This window comes from Rattus rattus, chromosome 3 (assembly GCF_011064425.1).
Source record: "Rattus rattus isolate New Zealand chromosome 3, Rrattus_CSIRO_v1, whole genome shotgun sequence".
In the NCBI taxonomy this organism is placed as follows: Eukaryota; Metazoa; Chordata; class Mammalia; order Rodentia; family Muridae; genus Rattus; species Rattus rattus.
The window spans coordinates 155,080,265-155,104,315 of NC_046156.1; the positions used below are offsets into that span (position 1 = coordinate 155,080,265).

The 24,051-nt window shown below is 45.5% G+C and overlaps 1 protein-coding gene and 1 non-coding gene across 2 annotated transcripts in view; one reads left to right on the forward strand and one right to left on the reverse strand.

Annotated features, from left to right (window-relative positions):
• The window catches only part of Myo10 (myosin X), a 202,439-nt gene that overhangs the window by 78,971 nt on the left and 99,417 nt on the right, over positions 1–24,051 (reverse strand). The window contains exons 4-10 of the mRNA XM_032898696.1: positions 18,480–18,667; positions 9,591–9,725; positions 7,932–8,056; positions 6,806–6,819; positions 6,601–6,685; positions 5,128–5,231; positions 188–317 (exon numbers count right to left, since the gene is read on the reverse strand). Coding sequence (XP_032754587.1) covers positions 188–317; positions 5,128–5,231; positions 6,601–6,685; positions 6,806–6,819; positions 7,932–8,056; positions 9,591–9,725; positions 18,480–18,667 — 781 coding nt within the window. The remainder of the gene's footprint in view (positions 1–187; positions 318–5,127; positions 5,232–6,600; positions 6,686–6,805; positions 6,820–7,931; positions 8,057–9,590; positions 9,726–18,479; positions 18,668–24,051) is intronic.
• Trnai-aau lies at positions 5,472–5,545 on the forward strand. Its single transcript has one exon. It is a non-coding gene; the product is annotated as a tRNA-Ile (tRNA).

Below are 24,051 nucleotides of genomic sequence, written 5' to 3' on the forward strand. Positions count from 1 at the left end.
GGGTTCAAGTCCCAGCACCCAAGGGCAGGGGAAATCTGTAGTTCTATTCGAGGTGTTAGAAAACGTTCTGAAAAAGACCAGGTTCCAATATTCTGGGTCTAATCTCTTATAAGGAAAACACTGAAGGGGAACAGGGTTGGGGGTCAGGGGTCAGAGGTCAGGTATCAGGGGTCAGGCATCATCTCACCTGTTTTGAAGGAAATCTGTGCCCCTCCAGCAGTGATAAATTCTATGTTGCCGAGATGCAGTATTCCTGCCAGCAACCTCAAAACTTCCCGAACTTCCTCCTTGCTGAACTGCATGACTTCCATTGCCTCCTAGAAGAAAATGAAAAACCGTCCATGCCTAAGTTAAATTATTAGGTATGGCTCTAAGAATTCTGCTGCATATATACCCGACAAGAAGAATTTCTACAGAAGTGTTGGCACAGTGTCCTCCCAGGAAGTACTACACGGATCTCTGTCTATCACCTGCACACTGCCTTCTCCATAGTCTAGCATAGATCCCTGCATAAGAATCATTACTGCAAAACCACCTCTGGAATCTTCGCTTTGAGAAGTTGCCCTAGCTTCATTGTCCTTAGATAGGAAGTTGCCATTTGAGAATCAGCCTCTTATCTCCCCAGAGTCTCTTCTACTTCTTATTTTGCTTTTGTTAGTTTTTGAGGCCAGGGTCACATGTGGCACAGGCTGGCTTTGACCTCGATATATAGGGAAGGATGGCCTTGAGGTTCTCTCCTCCTGCCTCAACCTCCTCATAGAAATTTAGGTGCCATGTATGGTGGCACTGAACTAAGGGCTCTGTGCATACCAGGCAAAGATGCTACCAAATCGGCAATACTCCCAACCCTCTATCTGTCCTCCAGGTCAAGTCCCAAGTTTTCCAAGATTGAAAGAGGAAAAAATAAAAAACTTGTTTGAAAAGATCTTATGTTCCTTATGCAAACATAGCACCCAGAAAATGGCATAGAACAATATAAAATCATAGAATCATGCCATGCAAAGTAACACCTTTGAATCATTTTAAAATTATTTTTCTCCACTTATAATTGTTATAGGTATGATATATAAAATAATTTAAATAAAGGAATTCTATTAAATGCCTATTACTGTCTTCTGCCCTCTTTGTTTTTTTTTTTTTTTTTTTTTTTTTTTCTGGAGCTGGGGACCGAACCCAGGGCCTTGCGCTTGCTAGGCAAGCGCTCTACCACTGAGCTAAATCCCCAACCCCCCCTCTTTGTTCCTTATACAAGAAAGTTTTCAGTGTTTCTAAAGTTATACTTCACCATGTGCTTCACTTGCTAGAAGGGGTCTCAGCTATGTGTAAAATAAATTACCTTAAATACCAATTCCTAATTCTCATAAATTTGAGAGGAGGAAATTCTTGCTGTTTCTAGGAAGGAATATATTTCCTCCTTCTCTGCCAAAGTTGTATTGTTTTTGTAAAGTCTTGCTGGAGAGATGGCTCAGTGGTTAGAGCACTGGCTGCTCTTCCAGAGGTCCTGAGTTCAAATCCCAGCAACCACATGGTGGCTCACAGCCACCTGTAATGGGGTCAGATGCCTCTTCTGGTGTGTCTGAAGAGAATGACAGTATACTTACATGTAAAGTCTTGCTTAGAACTCCCAGAATAAAACTAAATGTTTAAGTAATAATAGGAAAATGTCGTATTTATGTTAGTAAAGACCACCTAATTTTTAAGTTAATACTTCTGGTGGGCTACTACTAATAAGTAGTTGTAAATAGAATATTTACAGATCTGTAAGGATAGCCATAAAGAGAAGGTGAAACTAGAATACATTAGTCAAGAACACTATGTCAGTTTCATATAGACATTTTCCTGCCTTTTAACACAATATATCATCTTGTCATAAGATCAAATTTCGAATGCCAACCCTTGTTACTCCGATGTAACTTGTAAAGCTTAAACATTGGGATTAAGAAAGACAAACTCCCTAAATTGACTTGGGGCCAACAGAAAGGAACCGTTTTGTGTGTGGGGAGAGGATGCCCCTAGAGGAAGAGCCAGACAGAGCCCAAGGTCCTCCCAGGCAATGCACCCTGGTGGTCACAGCTCTCTGGGAGTGGGGCTTGCAGCAAGACTAAACAAGATAATTACCTATCTGTCTATAGCAATAGCATCTTTTAATGACAGATTATTTTTCCTCAACTTCAAGAAATGAGCATAAACAGAAGAAGAAACTCCCAAGGCCAGCTCTTTCCTGATTCCTCAAGAATAAGGATTAATATGAAGAACAATGCCAAGCAACCAGAGCTTCCAGGGACTAAGCCACTACCTAAAGACTAAACATGGACTGACCCTGGGCTCCAACCACATAGGTAACAATGAACAGCCTAGTAAGAGCACCAGTGGAAGGGGAAGCCCTGGGTCCTGCTAAGACTGAACCCCCAGTAAACGTGATTGTTGGGGGGAGGGTGGCAATGGGGGGAGGATGGGGAGGGGAACACCCATAAAGAAGGGGAGGGGGAGGGGCTAGGGAGATGTTGGCCTGGAAACTGGGAAAGGAAATAACACTCGAAATGTAAATAAGAAATACTCAAGTTAATAAAAAAAAAGAATAAGGATTAGTGCTAATTTCAACGCAGTACTTCTTCAATTATGAGAGAGATGGCTTTGCTGTGGGAAATTGTGAGGCCAGAACAGAATGAAGAGACAACTTACACCACAGTTCTCTCTCAGTACCCATGGGGCACTAGTGCTAGGAATCCCAGGATATTAAAAAATCCACAAGTGTAATCTAGCTCTGCATGTAAAAACCGTGCAGTATTTGCATAGGACCCATTCAGTCATCCTGCATACTTTATTTATAGGCAAGGTATTGTTTTGTATCCTAGGCTGGCCTCAGATTTGCATCAGTCACCGAGCCTCAGCTTCCCCAGTGCTGAGATCACACTACGCCTGGCCATCCTGCTGACTTAACCACCTCTAGATGACCTATGATACCAAACACAGGGCATATACTACATTAACGGCAGTTCTTACATTGCGTTGGCCTTATAGAAGCAACCTTTTTTCTCTTCTTTAGAAGAATTTTCTATCTGAACTTGGTTATCTATGAAGATGCAGGACTCAGAGATATGGGGTTAATATGATATTTTAAGAGAATACATCACAAAACCCAACTCTCCTCTCACTAGCACCCCACAGATAACTGTGAGGTAACTGTGGTTTAAGCTGTCTTCATTCTGTTCTGGCCTCACACTTTTCCCATTACACAGTTGCCTTCTGGGTTCCTAGACCCTTTCCCTCCAAAGTATATCTGTAGAGTGCAGTCTTCAAGGGGTGCCAAAGGCAAAACCCCAGCTTTGAGCGTGCACGCGCATGTGTGTGTGTGTGTGTGTGTGTGTGTGTGTGTGTGTGTGTGTGTGTAGCCCCAGGTTTGATCCTCCTAACTGAGGATAGATGGAATAGTTGACAGAGTCAACGTCAGAGAGAGATGGGACAGAGAGACAGGGACACAGATGGACCACACTGCACTGTTTTGTATACTATTATGGCTTTAAGCAGAGATGCAGAAGGAAAGATAATCACATCATTGCTTCCTGTGCTTTCAATTCATTTCCCCCTTTTTGATTTACTTTCTTTGTGTGTTTTGATGCAGGACTAACTCTGTATGTTAGGCTGACTTTACACTCAGGGTAAGCCTCCTGCCTCAGATTCCCAAGTACTAGGATAGCAGGCATTAGCCACATTCCCAGCTTGAATTCGGTTTCCAACATCAATTCAGACTATATACACGGGATGAGGAGAATTTATGTGTGATTGATAGATATCTTGAAATCACTTGGTATTTGTGTGTCACCTGTTGGGTAGAGAGATCTCAGAGGCCCCTAAACTATATAGGATAGTACCGTTGCCCCTGGTTACATACCAGTACTGGACGGTGAGGCCTTATTGTTGAAGACACCACAATACTGAATGATCAAAGAGTTTCTGACATTTGAATGACTTAAAAAGACAAGTCTAAACTGTCTTGAAAGCAGGAAGACCTGGCTGGTGGCTCAGTCTGGGATCTGTATACTCACACACTAGCTCTGTTCATCAGCTCTGTAGGCTCCCAGACGACCCCATTCTAATGACCTCACAGGGTCATTGAAGGCTTCCCTTGGTATGCACAGGGGATTGGTTCCAGGCTCCCCTGTAGCTATTACAGTCTAAGAATGCTCAAACACCTTATAAATGTGTACATGACGTACATTCTCTATATAGTTTGTCTCCAAGTTACTTATAATGCCCAATACAGCTTGTATACATAACCATTACACTGTATTGTTTAGGAAACAGCAACAAGAACCAAAGGCCTGAATATAGAGAACAATTAAAAACTCATTTTCCGTCTGCTGGCAGTTAAATATGAGACAATAAGCAGTGGATGGACAGGGATCCCTGCACCTGTGTCTGCTGTATTTATACATGATTATATATAGATACACCATGAGTCAACCCTGGATACACTGTATCCCAAAGCTAAGGACTCTGGCAAAGACACTGAGCCCACCATGATGTGACCTCCAGCCATCCTCACACAGATAGGCTGTTGACAGTGTATGCTGACCAGACTTTTTCAATGCAAGTCATGCTGTCTAGAGGCTGTGAAACTGAGAGATGCTAGATGCTGCCGTGAGGCAGAGTGAAGATTGGCACCATACACGTAACCAGAACTAGTTCCCTTGAAGAGGCTGCAGGAACTGTATCACAAACCAATGGCTACCTTGTCTCATGGCTAAGGGAACTATTTTTTAAAAAACAAAACAAAACAAACCCTGCCTACAAACTGAAAACTGGAGAACTGTGGCCGGGGTGCAAAGCCCAGGGTTCTGTGGGCTTTGTTTTTAGGAGTAGAGGGCACCGATGCTATTCCAAGTGGGTCACACATCTGTCCTGATTGACGCAGTCACTCACCATGTTTGGAGGACTCCTCCTTCCTAGGATTCCCTGCCAGCCCAGAAAGCAGGCTTCCCTCTGCCTTACAGGGAAATAATCGTTCTTACACATTCTCCCAGAAGGAATCATTTCTGTTTTCATAATGAAAAAGCTATTGGGGGGTGTAAGCAAAAATAAAATCCATACTCTTGTGAGGAAAAAATGTTTAAAAAATTAACTTACAATAACTTGTCTGAACGACTCCTGGTCGCTGATTGTCTTGTCTTCTGTACACCCAGACTGATTCAAGTAATGATAGTTTTCTGGCAAAGATAAATAAAACTCTTCTACAGAAAGACAAAGAAAGATGTGACGTCAGTACTCAGCTGGTGCAACTGACAAAATTCAGAAGATGTCACAGTAATTTACCTGAGAGCACCGGAGACTGTATTCTGGTGTTATAACTAGAGCACACACATAGTCCTATTCTCCAAATGACCACACACTAAGATGCTGGCAAAGTTACTTTTTAATAATCCCAGGGAAATCAAAACAAATTTAATAAATTAAAAAGAATCAGCAAGGCTGGCTGGTTAGCTCAGCTGGTTAGAGCATGGTGCTAATAATGCCAAGGTCACGGGTTCTATCCCTGTACGGGCCACTGGTAAAATTTTGGGCTAGAGAGATGGCTCAGTGGTTAAGAGCACTGACTGCCCTTCCAGAGGTCCTGAGTTCAAATCCCAGCAACCACATGGGTGGCTCACAACCATCTGTAATGGGATCTGATGCCCTCTTCTGGTGTGTCTGAAGACAGCGACTGTGTAGTTATAATAAATAAATAAATAAATAAATAAATAAATAAATAAATACGTAAATCTTTAAAATCAGAATAAATCTTTAGAATCAGGGAAAACTAATTAACGAGTCTCTTGCTTTATTGCTTTCTCTTAAAAGCCAATCATTTAGCGTTTGTTAAAAGGACTTGCTTAAGACACATAGCTCTAGGTCCACTCTCCAGTAGGACGAAAAAAGAAAGTAAGCACAAACTTAGAAATGAGTGTCACTTAGGTGTGTTTTAAAAGTATAGCCATCACCTGAGGAGATGGCACAGTGGTTAAGAGCACTGGCTGCTCTTCCAGAGGTTCTGAGTTCAATTCCCAGCAACCACATGGTGGCTCACAAACGCCTGCAAGTCCAGCTCCAGGGAATCTGACACCCTCAAACGCCAATGCACATAGGGCAAAAATAAATTATTAAAAAATGTCATGCGGGGTAGTGAGTTTGTAATGCCCAGGGCTCGCTGGCCACAAAGCACAGACTCACTGACAAAAGGTGTTCTGGCCTTTATGCACAAGCATGCAAACTCACTAGTTTACATGCACGCATAGAAAAATACAAAAGTACAGATACACATGTATGTTCAGAGAAACACAGATAAACTTGCACATGTGTGTGCACACACACTCTGAAATAAAGCCGCTTGCATGGCATTATGTATTTCTCACAAATATCCATTAAATTAAAAATGTACTGAGGTTATAAACAGTTTGAGGTTTCTCTGCTGCTAGCTTTCCCCCTGTGCTGGTTTAGTCCCGGATGACCTCAGTCAGCACCTTTGGTACTTTCAAGGTACACGTTTCACTGTAGCTGAGGGACGTCACAGATTGCCATTTGCAGTGAGTTTTGAAGGAAGACAAGGAGCTGCTCATCACTCACCTCGTTCTCCCTGGTCCAGCCCTGCCAGCAGTGCATAGAATATGTGATAATTCCTCTCCCCGGGGTTTTGCCTCACTACTCGGTTCTGTGAGGAGAAACCAAATTTATATGTATATATTTAAAATGTTTTTTTACCACTTAATACAAAACAATCTCTGAAAACTGTCATTATAGGAAAACTGCGAACTGAACCATGGCTACTTACTTTTTCTAATAAATCTTCATGCGAGAAGTAATGGACAGTCAAGGAAGAAAACAGTCGCGGGTACAGAGGGGGTGTGGGAGGGGGCTGTGTGCTAGCCTGGACTCTTGAGTTATGGCTCCCTCCCTCATCTGTCTACCCTGCTGCTAGACATTAAACAAACAAAGTCCACTTCACCTAATCCAGTCCCAACGCCATGGGGCCCAACCAAACAGCAAGTGCCTGGTGACTGCTCCAGGGTAGACATGGCTTGAATGCAGCCCCAAAGGCCACGTGCAGAATCCTTGGTCTATGGTTTGAGGGTGGAAGAGTCCTCATATGAGGTGGGGCCCAAGGGAAGGTCGCAGTCACTACAGTTACGCTAATGCTGATCTTATAAGCCTGTCAGCTTCTGAGACTAGATAAGAATGGAGTCCGGCCATCTTGGTTCTCTCTCCCTCTTCCTTCCTGGCCCGTGATCTTCCATACACTACCTCTGTGACGCCAACCACCATGCTACAACAAAGCTAGATGGCTTGTACCAGAGCCTGAATACATGACCTGTTAGGATCTTAGCTCAAACCGTGACCTAAGACACAGCCGTTTTTAATCTTTATTTAATTTATTTATCTATTTATTTACTTACTTAGTTTTTTTTTTTTGTTTTTTGTTTTTGTTTTTTTTTTGAGACAGGGTTTCTCTGTGTAGCCCTGGCTGTTCTGGTACTCTGTAGACCGGGCTAGCCTCAAACTCAGAGATCTGCCTGCCTTTGTCTCTCAAGTGCTGGGATTAAAGCCATTTATCATTACCACCTGGCTTCAAGCTATTTAAAAAAAAAAAAAAAAAAGGCAAAATTTGATAGGCTTTTTTTCTATCAACTACCCAGTCAGACATTACATTATAACCACAGAAATCAGACTAATAAGCGATGAATCTAGACTATGGGCATAATCTGAGACATTTCCAAAGGAAAAATGATCATTTAGTTTATAAAGTAACTAACAGGCTAAATGCAGTAATATTAAAGAAAAAAAAAAAAAAGCTTGAACTAAGTAACAGGTATTTCACATCCTTTGGGGGCCTTTACGATAAGAGCAAAGTTTTCACAAACAGGGCCGAATGCAGACAGCCATGAAACGAAACAGGATACAATCTACAATTCTTCCGCCCTGAATGTTTCCTTTCTGACAGATGTTCAGTTGAACAAACTTCCCAAAGCGGCTGGAGTTGTTGTTGTATACTGTCTTCGCATTGCCAAATGCTTCCATGATCGGGCTGTGAACAGAGGACAAGAGAGCATGAATCAGGGCAAATGCTAATATACACAAACGTAAGGAATCTGCAGCCGCAGGGCCCAGCCGGACTCTGTTTATTTAAGGAAGAGTCGGCTTTTCTAAACACTTGCCGAGATGGGCTTCTCCTGAACATCCCCTCGAATGAGAAGAAGAAGATGGCTAGTTATTCCGTGAGAGGAAGCTGCACAGCTAAGGGGGCCCATGACTCAGCTCTGCACAAATGAACTTGGGTGACACACTGCCGGGGAGTTGCACAGAAGAGCCCCCATCTAGGATCTGAAAAGCCCTCGATGCTGGGCCTTCTGCTTGTTTGCATTATGGCCTGGAGGTAATTTATTTAACACCTCCGGATCAGCTCCAACTGTTAAACGGAGTCGGGGTAGACCAAGGGTGTAACAGGCAGTGCCGTAAAGGGCCAGATGCTGTTGTCAGCTTCGCAGAGCATACAGGCCCTGCTGAAACTACTCAGTGCTGCCACTGTGCTTTAAAAGTTGCCAGAAACAACACAAGCGAGCATGGCAGGGCCCCAAGAAAACTATTTACGAAGAACGCTGGAGGAGATGGATGAAGCGGTCTGAAAATGGAAGGTGATGACCCTTGCTACTGAGCTATATACAGGAAGCGGGGTTAAAACTAAAGGCATATATACTTCAGTGTAATTTGTGAGTATGCATGTGTACGTGTGTGCATGCACACACAAGTGTATGCATGCTACCTTAGACCTTGAAAATGCTAAGCAAGCACTTTACCACTGAGCTGCATCTCCAATTAAAAACCAAACAAAACTGCAGGGTATTAGACTAGGCTGTAGCTTGCTGACCTCAGGACAGCTCTCTGCATCCGGTGTCTGTTATGTCTCTAACCTGACAAGGCACCAACCAGACACCAAGTCAGTCTGTGGATGATACCCAGCCACACAGCCTTCTGTCCGTTCCAGAGATCACGGCTGGGTACTGCGATCTGTCCTAGGTGAGGCTGTGCAAACGCCCTGTGCTCACACCCACAGCACATTTCTCTGAACACTACAGCACCTGGGTTAGTGTGTGTCTGAGAGCTTCAGTCGGCAGCAGCCGTCAGTCAGTCGGCTTCTCAGAAGCATGAGGTACCTCCTACAATAGCCTGACAGGGAAGGGAGGGAGGGAAGAAGGATGGACAGACCAGGAGATGCTTCTGCCACAGCAGGTGTTGCACAAGGTAGTTGCAGCAGGAAGTGCTGGGTCCATGTCAAGACCATTTCATTTTTAGGAGGGGCAGGAGGGGCCACGGTGGTGGGAGGTGAGACAAAGGCTCCCTACATCACCCTTCCCAGCATGGAACTCTCTAGGACAACTGGCCTTGAATTCACAGAGATTTGCCTGCCTCTGCCTGCCTGTGCTGGGATGAAAGGTATGCAGCTAAGATCACTTAAGAAACCCTAGCAGGCAAGCCTGGAAGAGAACAGACTAAGTTTAGCTATTCCGTCCCAGAAGCAAAGCAAAGCCTTTGGCCCGGAAGTGTGAACAGCGAAGCGCTACCTGCTTTGGAGGATGGCTTGCTCAACGCTGGACGACTTCTGCTGTAGGCACAAGTCCAGAGAATGCTGGCTGATGACGGACAGAAACTTGAGGATCAACTTGGTGCTTTCCGTTTTCCCTGCCCCGCTTTCACCACTGAAAGACAAAACACGCAAGATGTACTCTTGAAACAATTAGCTTTGTCAGAGACTCCTTAAAACAAGTTACCATTGACAATGGGGAGAATGGAGCTCAAAATCTCTGATGCTATACCAGGAGGAGGGTTCCATGGCTAAGGGGGCCTGCCACCAAACCTGAGGACCTGACTTCACTTTTTTTTCTTAAAGATTTATTTATTTATGTATATGAGTGTTCTATGTACACCTGCAGGCCAGAAGAGGGCATTGGATCCCATGACAGATGGTTGTGAGCCACATGTGGTTGCTGGGAATTGAACTGAGAACCTCTGGAAGAGCACCCAGTGCTCTTAACCACTGAACCTTCTTCTCTCCAGCCCCCTGACTTCACTCTTAAACACACATGATACAAAGAAAAAATAGCCCAGACAATATTGCTGATGCCAAGAAGTACATGCTGACAGAAGCCTGATATGCTGTCTCCTGAGAGGCTCTGCCAGAGCATGACAAATACAGAGGTAAATGCTTGCAGCCAACCATTGAACTGAGAACGGGGTCCCCATTGGAAGAGTTAGAGAAAGGATTGAAGGAGCTAAAGGGGCTTGCAACCCCATAAGAACAATACCAACCAACCAGAGCTCACAGGGACTAAACCACTACCCAAAGACTATACATGGACTGACCCAGGGCTCCAGCTGCATATGCAGCAGAGGATAGCCTTGTTGGGCACCAATGGGAGAAGCCCTTGGTCCTGCCAAGGCTGGATCCCTCAATGTAGGGGAATGTCAGGGTGGGGAGGGGGAAAGGGGAGTGGATGGGTGGGGGAACACCCTCATAGAAGGTGGGGGAGGGGCATGGGAATGGGGGGTTTATGGATGGGAAACCAGGAAAGGGGATAACATTTGAAATGTAAATTTTAAAATATCCAATAAAAAGAAAAAAGAAAAAATAGGGTCCCACAGGTCCCTCTGACCTGCACATGCATGCCCTCCTCTGACACTCAAATAAGAAATTCAATTTTAAGACTGCCTGTTGCTATGAAGGGAAGCAGAGGTTCTTTCTCCTGCAGGCCTGTCCATTTCTGGCCTCCTGTATGCTGCTTCTTATGCAAGACTCAGAAGATAGATGGCGCTGTTCAGATAAGGGGAGCCTTGCACTCGCAAGAGTCTTTACTGGGTCTTGTTCCCAAGCACGTCCCCACTGCAGCAGCCCCTGCTCAGGTGGGCACCCGCTGGGTGTGTGTTCAATGAATGGGCACAGTCACAGTACTTTGGGGGGAGACAATGAGCACAAGGAGACCACCGGGGTTCAGAAACATGAAGTCTGTACTACCTGACTAGCTGCCCAGATATTCTCAAGACAGACAAGGGCTGAGTGCCTGGCTCAGAGCTAAATACCGAATGTCTGATTTCAAAGTCCCATGGATGTTTTGCACTTAGAAACAGGTAAATGAGGGTGAACAAAGCATTTCCAACGGAGGGGACCAATGGGAGAAGCAAAGGACCCCTCAGCTATGATGTCTGCCAAGTATAAGACTGGCAGAGAAAACAGGAGGATTGTGTGTAAGATATAACGGAGCAGAGACAAGAAGGCAGGCAAGGCGTTACTGGAAGACATAGCCCATGGCTGGTGACTGTGCTATGCCCATTAACATCACCTTAAAGAGCAAAGCCCTTGAAAGGATACTCCAGAAGAACTGCAGGGTCGCTTCCGGAATCAGCTATAGCTATTTCCTTCAGGAGCAGCTATTCCCTAGCTTATGGTTGCTCAGATCGTGTGCCCGTGTAATACAGAGACGGGAAGGAGCATGAAAGAGACCTGGACGGAGAGCCCAGTCTACTTCGTGTAAGGCTGTGTTCAGCAAGTACCACGGGGAGGCTAGAGGAAGCCAAGAAGCAAACAGACAAAGAAAGCAAACCAGAAGGGCCGTACAGCCAGACAGAAGCCATTGGAGGCAGGGGGCAGATGGTGCTTGGTGGAAGACGCACAGGAGTACCCGAGTTCTCCAAGTCCTGTGCATGCCAAGGTATGGGGATCTTAAGGAATGCTGCCGGGAACAAGGTGAATGATTAAATAATTACATTTAGTAAAGAGAGGAAATGTCTCAGATGACAGACACCCCTGAAGCCAGGCTGAGTATCTTGGGCACTCAGTAAATATTTGTATTTGCCAGGCCCATCACAAGTACCTTGTCCCCTTTGTAAACATTAGTTTTGAGCATGGATATCATGATTCCAAAGAAAAATGCATCATAGCAAGGGCTCCAAGGGGTCCTGGTAATCAGACAGGCAGATATGTGTTCTCTCCGCAGAGAACAAATACCCATAAGTCGACACCTCCCACGAGATCCAAAGGTAGAACCGAAGAAATTACCACACAGGCCTACTGGGGCAGCGAGTCTTAGGACCTGGAAACTGTCCTGTTTAATGTTTGAGACAGGAGAGTGACTCACAGTCGAGCCAGTCTGGGCAGAGTTACCTTTTATCCACAATGGGCACCATCCTGATTCAGGACTTAACAGTCCTTTTTTACATACCTGATCTGGGCACAGCCCAGTGCTTAGTGTATGCCTGACACTGACATCATACAAGACGGAGTAGTGTCCAAGCTAGAGAGAAGGTTCAAGGAAACAGCCAAATGGCTACTTATGTCTTAATAGGTACACATCGAGCTGGCAAGTATTGCTGATTGGAAAAAAAAAAACAACAACAAAGAGGCAGGTACTGGAAGTATAGCTCAGTAGGTAGAGCTCTTGCCTATTGTGCTGAAAACCTGGATTTGACTCCCTGTACTGCATAAACCAGGAACAGTTGTACAAACATGCAGGAAGTTCACAGTCATCCTTGCCTACCTAGCAAGGCCGATGCTACTATGTAAGACCTTGACTAAAAACAAAAGAAGCAAACAAAAGTCAAGAGAAACAAACTGGGGACATTTCCTGATTGAGATAGACAGGGTTTCTAAAACCCAGGTTATCATCCTCTGACACTCTGAGGTAGAAGTTCAGTCCCAGGGCTGGGCAGGGAGCATGCACAGCACCCCTGACAGACTTGGGGGTGGGGGTGGGGCAGTATGTGACAGAGAGGCTCTGGACAGATATGGATACCAATGAGCCTACCAGCATGACGACCTGGATGCTGATAACAGTTTCCACATCTGTCCAAAGTTACCACGCTGTACACATGAAATCAGCGCGGTTGACTTTGATAGTTTTACTTTACATTGGAGAGAACAAAACAAATCTACTTCCAAGAAAAAAAAAAGTGGCTTCCAGACCTCAGCCTTGGCATAGGGCAGCTATGAGAGAGAGTTGTGAGAGGAAGGACATATTTTGGGGTGACCATCATGAGCACTCAGAACCCAACCCAGGTTGTGAGGTATTGGGAAATGATACCTGGGGACTTGGAGAAGCTGCCCAGCTGGGATTGGGAGACCAGGAAAACTCTGAGGAGGGAAAAAGGTAGAGAAGGGAAGAGACAAGATCGAGTAGGCTCAGGAGAAACATCAGAGACCCTGCTTCGACGAAGAGAGTGAGACAGCTGGAGAGAAAATCAGGGTGGCTGACTTAAGCCGTGGAACCTGATGTGCACATCCCCCCAAGCATGTAACCATGTAACAGCTGGATATTTTTGATTATGCCAAATTACCTAAAGAAGAAATCAAAGTGTTCAGGGCAGTGAGGCTCAAAGAGCTGGGAGGGCTGTGCTCTGTAATCGGGAAGGAGGCGGGTGAACACCAGAGGCAGACTGCTCTACGAACTGACTCTCCATGCACTGGCATGCTTGGGCTGCTAGCAGGACAGACTGGAGCTGTAGTTCTAGATCCATGCATGCCTACAATGTCTGGTCCTTACATTCTCCCTTCCTCTGTTTGCATCTGCCGATCAAGCAACGCCGTTCCTATGAATCAAATTCCCAAACAACACATTTTTTTCTTAAAACATAAATCAGATCAAACCTAATTTCTGTCATTTCCTAGTTGATGGCTAACTAAAGGGGCATCTCTAGCGTCTAAAAGACTATGTCCAAAGGTCTTGTTAAACAAAGTCCTTGCATCATGGCTTCTGCAGGAAGTAGCACTTGGTTGGAGCAGAGGCTAAAGTTCAAATCTCTGTCGTCAGTCACCCACCGGGTCCGAGCCTCATGCTCTCCACAGAGAAGGTTCTCCAAGCTTCTGTGAGATTTGTAACAAGAGGAGCTTTCTCCACAGGGTTTGGTCCCATTCTAGACTGTCCTCGCCCATACACATGTCCTTCACCTGCTTCTTACTGTATGTCAGTCACAGACCATGCCCTGTGTCACATAGTCCCACTGCAAGCAAACAGCTAACTCTCCTCAGCACCCAGCAAGCCACACCTCAAGAACCAAAGACCAAGTACCCAGTGATTCTCATACCATCCCACAATACAGAAGACACGGTTAAGAAATGGCTCCATTTTTGAAAACTCCAAACAGCAAGTAAGCAAAGAGCCAACACTTCCTCTGGATTACTCACCCCCTTTGACTGACAGTGAAGGCTGGCCACCTACCACACACTGTCCCAGTGTGAAGCAGTACAGACAAGCCAGCCTTAGCGTTTTACCCCGGACAGAAGTTATAGGGGGCATTGTTTAGGACTGTGCTCTGTACAGGGCTCTGAAGGAAGGACTAGATTACACCAAAATGGAGTCACTCCTGACAAGTGCTGCACAATCGAACTGAAGCCTTATGGAAGCACATGAGCTCCAGGCCCGACTAGGTTTTACTGAAATCAGGAGATTCCAGTCTGTCTGGGTCAATCTGAGCGGGAAGTTCCTCCACTTCAACCCTTACAAAGGTAGCCTGGGATCAGCCAGTTGGTGTGGTTCTCCTGTTCCACTCCCTGTCCCTCTCAGGAATTCCTCTGTTCTGCTCTGCCAGGGAGAACTCTTACTCTACCTAATGGTTTGAAGGTTGCCTCAACTCCTAAATTATGACAAGGACTCAATGGCACCTACAAGTAAATGAGTTGTGATTTTTGTTTTTTGACACTGCTCTGCCATCTTGAGAGTTCGCTCACATTCAAAAGGACCACAAGAAGCTAAACTCTCCACACACACACACACACACACACACACACACACACACACACACACACAGAGGGGAGGTGAGAGGGAGAGGGAGAGACACTAAGGTCACTGTCAAATGTAGAAGGCCAACCAAGGATTCACGCTAACCTTATTAATACATGGGGGGGGGATCCTTATGTGAGTTTTAAAGTCACATATATGTAACGTCATATACTTAAGGTTTATGATAGCATAAGCTTCCACTTAAATGTCCATTAAAAAGTAGAATTTAGGGGACTGGAGAGACAGCTCAGCAGGGTAGGGCACGTATTGCTCTTGCAGAGGACCTTGGTTGACACTGGGACAGCTCACACCTGCCTGTACGTAAAGACACAGTGGAGCTACCACTGTCTGTAGGCACCTGCACACATGTGCAGAATGTGATCTCATGCAGGAACAACACATAGGCATACATTTTTAAAATTTTAATTAATGCGGTGGGGCTTGAAAAAAAAAGAAAAAAATAATTAACATTTTAGGGGGGAAAAGAAGTAGAGTTTTGGAGCAGAACAACCTTCAAATGGTACAGAATGGAAGCCGAAAGGCCTGGCATTGTCACACCCAGCTGGGGATCTCAGCCATGCCTGACCTGCTTGTTTTAAAGTTTACTTGATAATGTGGAAGGCTCGGAATAGAATATTCTCTGATTGTAATACCAAGAAAGGGAGAGAAAGGTGTGAGACCAGTAAGACACACTGCGTCCACCAGGGGGCAGATCAGGGCTGAGAGAACCAAACAGATGCTTGTATCTGGCAACTTACCTTTAAAATGCCTTGTTTTCTTAATTCCCACACCTTCCATAAAGAAATGGAGGAGAGGGGAAAGGGGAGAGGGGAGAGGGGAGATAGCAGGGCAGGGGAGAGGAGTAAAGAAAAAGGAACAAACAGACCTGCTGACAAGCTCTATTAAACCAAATGACCATGATGGCACCGGCAAGCACTGGAGATACAGAGGCCTGCCAAGGCTACATAGTGAGACCCTGGTCAAATACGAAAACAAACCCACCCCATTCATTCTAGTGAGTCACTTCCTTTTGCTTTTGAACAGGTCTCATTACATAGCACTGGATGGCCCTGGTAAAACAGGCTACCCTTAAGCTCTGAGATACTTGACCCTGCCTCCAAGAATACTAGGATTAAAAGTCACCAAGCCTGGCCACAAAGCCATTCACAGAGACTCATTTAGCTAAATATGGTTACTTTTCCTTTTTGGTTTTTCAACACAGGGTTTCTCTGTGTAGCCATGGCTGTCCTGGAACTTGTTCTGCAGACCAGGCTGGCTTCACCAACTCGGAAACTCACCTGCCTTTGCCTCCCAAGTTCTGGGATTAAAGGTGTGCACAATCACCACCCAGCTGGTAGCACATTTCTATCCCAGCATTCAGTAGACTGAGATAGATACATGCACCATGAATTCAAGGCCAGTCTGGGCTACATGCATAGACCCTGACTTACAAAAGCAAAACCAAACAGCAATCTTACATGATGTTTGAGTCACAAGTCCAGTTACCTATATTAGGCATGCTAGTCCTTGAAGCTGTTTTCTATTCAAAGTGGGTAGCTTTACTTGGACTAACTTTGAATTAGCATGATCCCAGTCTGCATTACTTAATACACTGACTGTTACGTCCAAGTGACTTCTACAATGTCACCTTAGCGGCACAACAGTAACCGTGAAGAGTACAAAGCCCATCTCTCCCCATGCTTTTGGGGAGGGGAAATCAGTTCATCTATTCATGTATGTGTAATTTCTATCTATTCAGAAAAAAAAAAAGAAAGAAAAAAAAAAAAAAAAAGCAGAAGCAGGGAAACTTTTCAACAAGTACAGTGGCCAGATCCTGCAGTATGGACACAGCAGGGTACACACAATGATCATTATAGAGTGCTCACATCAAAGATGTTTTCACGCCTGGCACAGTGTGCTACTCCCTGTCAACTGGGCAGTATGGACACATCTCAACCGTCTTCAGGCACACTCTCCACTCCCTGGCCTGGAGACTGTGGGAGGACCTCCACTGGTGCCCCTCCCCCACAGGGATAGTGTCTCTGATCTGGGGAAGGCGGGACGCATACAGCGTGCTCCCCTCAGCCTCTGATCCAGTCAGTCTTCACCATCTGGGAACTGCTCTGGTCACCTGGCTGGGTGCATGACCAGGTGGCCTGTCTGTGGAACATGGGGCTACAGTTTTGGCAAGCTCGATTGGCTTGAGGTCCAAAAATGACAGACGGCACTCTCCATCTGTTCCCATGTCTTACTGTCATAGAACGTGAAATCCTGGGGGTATCTATATACCGCCCTCCCCCAAACCAAACTGTCTTTCCCGCTTCCTTGTGACAATTATTTTGTCACAAGTTGGGACTAGAAAGCCATGTGAAACAGCTGTCAAAATCATTCGCCATGGCAGTTCAGTGGCCTGCCACTCCTCAGGCACTGTCATGTCCCATGAATGGATGCTTAGAGGGATACGGGAATGAAGAACTTGGATACTCCATGGAAACCTCAGCACTTCCATCACATCTGTGTTGGACAGCATCCAGACTGGACTTAAACCGCCGCTGCCACAGGCTTCCAGAGCAAACGACAGGTCCCAATAGGATGCCACCGGGATATATGCAGTGGGCCAATTTGCATCCATTAATAATAAAATTTAAGAAGTATATAAAAATGTACTCCAGGTCTTTTTTAAAATGCCGTTTTTAGCGGGAAGGGTTTTCATGGTGGGGGGTTCAGGCTACTTTCTTTTCCAAGTAAGTGAGAGCTGTGTAATAGTGACACACAGATGAAACCCCAGCACTTTGGAAGCTCAGGCAGAAGGAATGCTGTTTGAGACTAGTGTGGGCTACACAGTAAAATCTTGTCTCAAAAATAACCAGAGATAGAAAAGGATACAGACAAGTTAAACTTGGCTCAAACAGGCAGGTCATACCTAATGCAAAATTAATTTAAATAAACATGTCCTTGTTCCATTCTCTTAACATATGCACAGCAAGCTATCCTTCTCCACCTAATTCATAAATAAACTTTAGGACAGTGGTTTTCAACCTTCCTAATGCTGCAACCCTTTAAAATAGCTCCTCATATATTGTGGTGACCCCAACCATAAAATTATTTTCATTGCTACTTTGTAACTGTAATTTTGCTACTGTTGTGAATTATAATATAAATACTCATGTTTTCTGATGGTCTTAGCAAACCTGTGTGAAAGGGTCCTTTGAACCCACTCACACTCCAAAAGGGGTTGCGACCTATAGGTTAAAAACTACTTGTTTATATTGCTAACCAGAGTGATTTCTATGTATATAGTAGATTTCTTCTAGAGTAGAGAAAAAACATCTTGCTCAAAGCATTCAAGCATTGTGACTAGCATTCTAAAATATGTAAAATATTTTAAATATGAAAGAGACATTAAATAAACAGATTGACAGTGCTTCATCTGTGAAATAGCCCAAAGAATAATTCAAGAAAATTGGGAGGAAAGAGAAAAAGAATGGGAATAAATAAACGATCGAACAAATGAATGAACAGAGGGCCTATACAGGGCAAAACGCCAACCCACACAGTGGTCTGCAACTGAGCGCCCTCATCAGCCCTCAGCAGGAGCCAGGTTGGCTGGAGAGCTCTCCCAGGAATGGTTTCTGCTGGGTTGGGCAGACAATCGGCCCACCCCTTCTCTCTGCTCCCGCTCACCTGATGAGCACGCACTGGTTGTCATGGCGCTTCCACAGGCAGCGATAGCACTCATTGGCTATGGCAAAGATGTGCGGTGGAAGCTCGCCCAGGTGGCACCTGCTGTACTGCTCCATGGTAGCGCGCTCGTACAGGCCAGCGATGGGCTGGTAGGGGTTCACCGATGCGATGATGGAGCCGATGTAGGTCTGCAAGCAGAGGGGAAAGACCAGATAGCGTTACCGGGGCAGTGAGGCCAGGCTCGGACCTACACGTCTCCTGCTCTGCCTTCTGCACGAGGGGGGGGGGGGAGCGATCCAGCGAAAAAATCGTTTCACTCTGTCTGCCTCAGCACCCACTGTCCACCCTAAGGTATACACCCTCGACACTGCGCAGAAGCACGGAGCAGGTTCAGAGCGGGCTTTCAGGAAGAGGTTAACGGCGAACTAGGATGGCACTGAGCCCAGACCAAATCCCTGTTCCCAGGTGACCTCCCTAATCCCAATCCTTTCCTGGCACAAAGCCTGACCAGTTCCGGTTCCCTTCCTCCACTCCGAGGCTGTTATGAAACAGCAGGTGACAAAGGCAGAAAACAGAAAAAAGGGCAGGTGGCGTGGAGAAGAGGGTACGGGCGCCATTGAATGAGCAGTTTCTCTGTGGAGAAACTTGTGGAAGTCAACTGCTATCAACCCATGGCACACAACATGGGGGATGTCTTTGAAATGGTTAAAAATCACCCCAACGACAAATCCTATGCTAGGGTCTCGTTTTATTTTGGTTTCGTTTTATTTTGTTTCGTTGTTTTTCAAAACAGGTCTCTCTAGATATTCCTGGCTATACTGAAACTCCTTCTGAAAGACCAGGCTGGCCTCAAACTCAGACCTGCCTGTCTCCGCCTCCCTCCGCCTCCCAAAACTAGGAATAAAGGTATGCACTACCTTGCCTGGCTACACAGTCACAGGTTTTTAAGTATGACAGCATCCTTACTCAGACCTTCCAGAGCAGTACAGCACAAGCTAGTTTCCCCTGCTGAAAGCCCTATGTCCCCTCCACAGAGACTTCCACTCGCTGACCCTTCGGCATCTAGGTTCCCAGTTTTCCAGGGTCACACAGAGCAAAGGCAGTACATCAACACTGGGAATCAGCATCCTGCAGACACCTTCCCCTCCTAGGGAGCACACCTGCTGTGGCTTTTCAAGGACCAGCATGCCTTCTTTCTTTCCCATGTGTTGAAACCCTGACCACAATGCCTAAAATAGCTTTGAAGACAGGGGTCTTTAAAGAGTGATTGATTTAAACTCAGGCTCTTAGGGGTATCTGAATCTGCCTGGTGTCTTCATAGGAAAAGGCCAGCTGGACACACAGAGACCCCGTGGATGCACACTCCGAAGTGGGCCAGTAGAAGGATGTAGAAACCTGCTGACACTCCGTTCCTAGACTCCTTGCCTCTGGAACCATGACATATGTTGTGGGGTTTGGTCACTGGAGGCAGGCAGGCCATACATGGGCCTGACCCCATAAGTATTCAGAACCCTAGGAAGATATGCAGTTCTATGTTTTTTCTCAAGCGAGGAAACTGAGACAGGAGGAGGAAGTTTTAACAACAGCCACGGCGTCAGTACATGATGGGGATGAGATCTGAATCCAGCCAACCTAATTCTAGAACCTTCATTAAAGTACATTAGAACATTCATTAAAGTACAGCAATCCTACAGGGCAGGGAGGGACAACAAAGGTAGCCAGAAAGTTCAAACATTCTGAGAACACCTGTACCTCATTGCAATTTTAAGTGATCTGTATTCACATTAACTGCCAAGAACACCAGGCCAAGTATTGTATGTTCAGTGTAACTTTCTTCAAATATAAAAAAGGTCAAGGTTGGGAAAAAATTAAACTAAAACAAGATTTAAAACATAAATGGCATTACAAAAAGAACAGAGAGCAGATACTTAAATACTTACACACCAGCATTATTCATACAGCCAACGGGTGTGAAACCCAAAGGTCCATTGTCAGTTCACAAGGGAGAAAGCTATGGTACATCCATACAATAGAATACTCTTTAGTCATGAAAAAGGAACCCGGTAATTATAAACATGCTATAATACCAGTGTATGGAGTTTGAAAGCATACTAAGCTAGAGATATCAGATACTTTTAGAACAGGCACATCTACAGAAACAGGAAGACCGAAGTTGAAAAGCAGTGAAGAGGCAGAACTCCCATGGTAGGGGAGGAGCAATAGGTAGTCTGTACCAGGTTTCCGTTTGGGGTGATAAAGATACCCAGGGACTAGAGTGAAGTGTGGGCTCTTCAACATCATGAATGCACTAGATCTCATTTGTCTGCAGACTTATGAACTTATGTTCAATGAAGTTCACCTCAATTAGACAAATTAATGTTTCTCTGTAAGTAAATGTGCCTGGATGCTCTAGAAAGTCTAGTTCTCTTCGTCATAGCTCTGGAGAGGAAATTAGGCAGAAAGGGAAAAAGCAAAACAAAACAAAACAAAAAACAAACACAAGCCAAAAACCAGAAACCACCCTGGGGAAGGAGTTGGGGCAACACTGGCCACAGCACAAAGGCATTCGGCCATGCTGGTGAGCCTCTCAGCCCAGCGATTGGATTTTCCTGCCCTCAGAATGTTTGGACCACATCTCCCTGACAGGCAAATGGCATCAGGTGGAGCTGTACCTGACTGCTAAAGACTAAGCACTTGAAGCCGTGGGGGTGGGGGTGGGGTGAAATTCAGAGGCAGAGCGTTTGCTTGGCACGTTCAAGGGCCGGCTTTGATGCCCAGTATTGACAAGACAAATGTCTTCCTTACAGTCCCCCTCCCCCCTTTCAGTATGCAGGGTGGCTACAGGTCTTCCAACGTGAATGCAGGAGCTTTACTATTTCCACATACGATATCCATACTACACCACACATGCTATCCATACTGCACCAGTGCTTCAAAGGACTCTGAGCAGAGATTCACGTTTTCCCTGTAAACGGGGCTGACTTTATTCTCCCAGGTCAGCTCTCCCAAGTGCTAGGATGATAGCCACGTGGCCCTGCCGACCTTATGGTTCCGGGATTTTAGTCTACGTCTTTCTAAAACAACTTAACCTGATATTCCCTGATCTAGGTGTGGTGGCTTGAAAGCACATATACCTTCCAATATATATAGGCTCATATATTTGCATGCTTAGTCCTGAGTAGGGCTATCTGGAAGGATTAGGAGGTGTGGCCTTGCTGGAGGAGGTTTGTTACTGAGGGTAAGCTTTCCGGTTTCAAGGGCCCAAACTAGGTCCAGGCTCAGTCAGCCTCTCTTAATCTCTCTCTTTCTCTCTCCCTCTCCCCACCTCTGCCTGCAGATCAGAATGTGAAGGAAGCTACTTCTTCTCCAGCAGCCTGCCTGCCTACTGCTACATTCCCCACCATGATGATAATGAACTAACCCTCTGAAGCAGTAAGCAAGCCTCAACTAAATGCTTCCAATGAGTTTCCTTGGCCATGGTGTCTCTTCATAGCAATAGACCAGTAATTAACACACCCAGCGAGGAGGGCCATATGCATACCATGGGGCAGGACCTTAGCTGCCAAACAAGACCCTTGGGCAGGCAGAGGCCAGTACTCTGACCTCTTCTGGCAGACAGGAAGAAGACGCCTCTACAATTCCTTGGTGGGTGAATGAGGGTAAGGACGGGAATGGGGTTTTGATAGATACCCCTGTGGACTAACAGCAATGGTCTCTACCGCCCACCAACGTGCAGAACTCACTCAGCCCAAGATCCTCCATCTCTCTCTCCCTCCATCCCACGTCTGAAAAAAGCTGATATAAAAGCTCAACTACTTTTACACAACTAAGTATGCACGACATAACAGGGGTCAAGGAATGAATGAATGAACGGGCTGTGTATGGCAGAGGGGTTTCACAGCTGCCCCAGTCTCTGTTAGCACACGCTCTGATGTCCACCTCATTAGCAAGTTGCCTAGATCATTTCTCAGGCATCGTCCCCACCACTCAGCTATGTGACTGCATTCTCAGAACAGTGGCTTCAGCCACAGAAGGGTCCTTACCAGTGAACTTTAACTGTCATTGCCAATGTAGGCGGCAAGCACACGTCTGAACCTCACAGCAGATGTATGTTTTGAAAGAACCACCATGGTCATGGCTCACGATACTCTATTCAAACAATGAGCTTCGGCATTTGAAACGTAGTCAAAATAAATACGGTCAAAGGCACCCCCAACCCCCAACTAAGGGCATCACCCTTCGCAAAGATGGTTTTGTCTCTAAAGCACTGGCTGTGTGCTTAGGGTCAGTAAATAACAAGAGATCTCTGACAAGCAGCTAAGCAGCAGGTGGAGGAAGACAGGCCGGGCACGGGGCGGGCACGGGGCGGAAGACAGGGCGCTGGAAGAGACCCTGACAGCTGGGAAGCAGCACTGCTCGCAAGCTTTGATCATTCTGTGCTCTATAAAAAGATATGATTACCGCTCCCAAAATGGCCCCGATGGCTCTGCAGCTTAAGGCTGGGGACACATGCAGGTACCAGCTCCTGCATGTTGCATTCCAAATTCCACAACGCTAAATAACTCCAGTCGTTTTAATGGCCGTCCAGAAATAGAAAATACATCCTATTTGGAAGCAAGTTAACTTTGCCAGAAAAGTTCCACATAACTCACCCTCAAAAAACATAATAATTCAGAACAGCCACTGCACATGTGGCCTAAAAGTGTTAAGAGAAACTCACTGTGTTTCGACAACATCAAATCTACCAACTAAGGGCTTGCAAAAAAACAGAATGTACCTATATCTAACCCATGGAAAATATAATATGGAAAATAAAATTTGATTTCACAGAACATGTGTATGATAAAAACAAAGCAGTGCTTAGTCTTACATGTAACTTCTTAGCCTTTTGACTAAGATCAAGACTGCACCCTGTATCTAAGACTGACGTGGTACGTGTACTTTCACAGGAGGAAAATGGAATAGCCTGCTTCGTCCACTCCACACATTGGCTTGGCCTTGCAGTACCTCTAGGAGCTGTGTATCCCACCTTCCTGTAACCTCAAGGATAACTTAAAAACCTCGTAGAAGCCACAGACTTTAGCTATAGTGAGTTACAGACATGGTGGGCTATACCACTGGTGGACTGTCAGAGCTCCCTCCATGGAAAAGGCTAGTCTCAATATCATGGTCTGGAGAAGTTCAAACACTTGGTCCTCAGCCAGGGGTCACCTTCCCTGATATATGGCCTAACCTCTCTAAACCAAGATTCTGATCAGCTATCGCATGGTCCCCTCTGTTAGCACCCAAGTTTACTATCTGGAAGTGCTCTGTAAGTTAGAGGTGTTTATTACCGTCATTGCTAACAACCCTTTTCGTCCTATGGTCCTGCAAGGCTACACAGAGATCAAGTAGGCTGAATGTACCAGAGAAACCAGTTAGCTATGGTTCACACGGTGATATATTTTTTGCTGAAGGAAAAAACAGTTAAGTGGAAATCATTTATTGGGGATTTATTTCTCATCCATCATTTCCCCTCTCCTCTTGCAGCCATGCCAGTTCAATACAGCAATGATTCACTTTCTAAATCTTT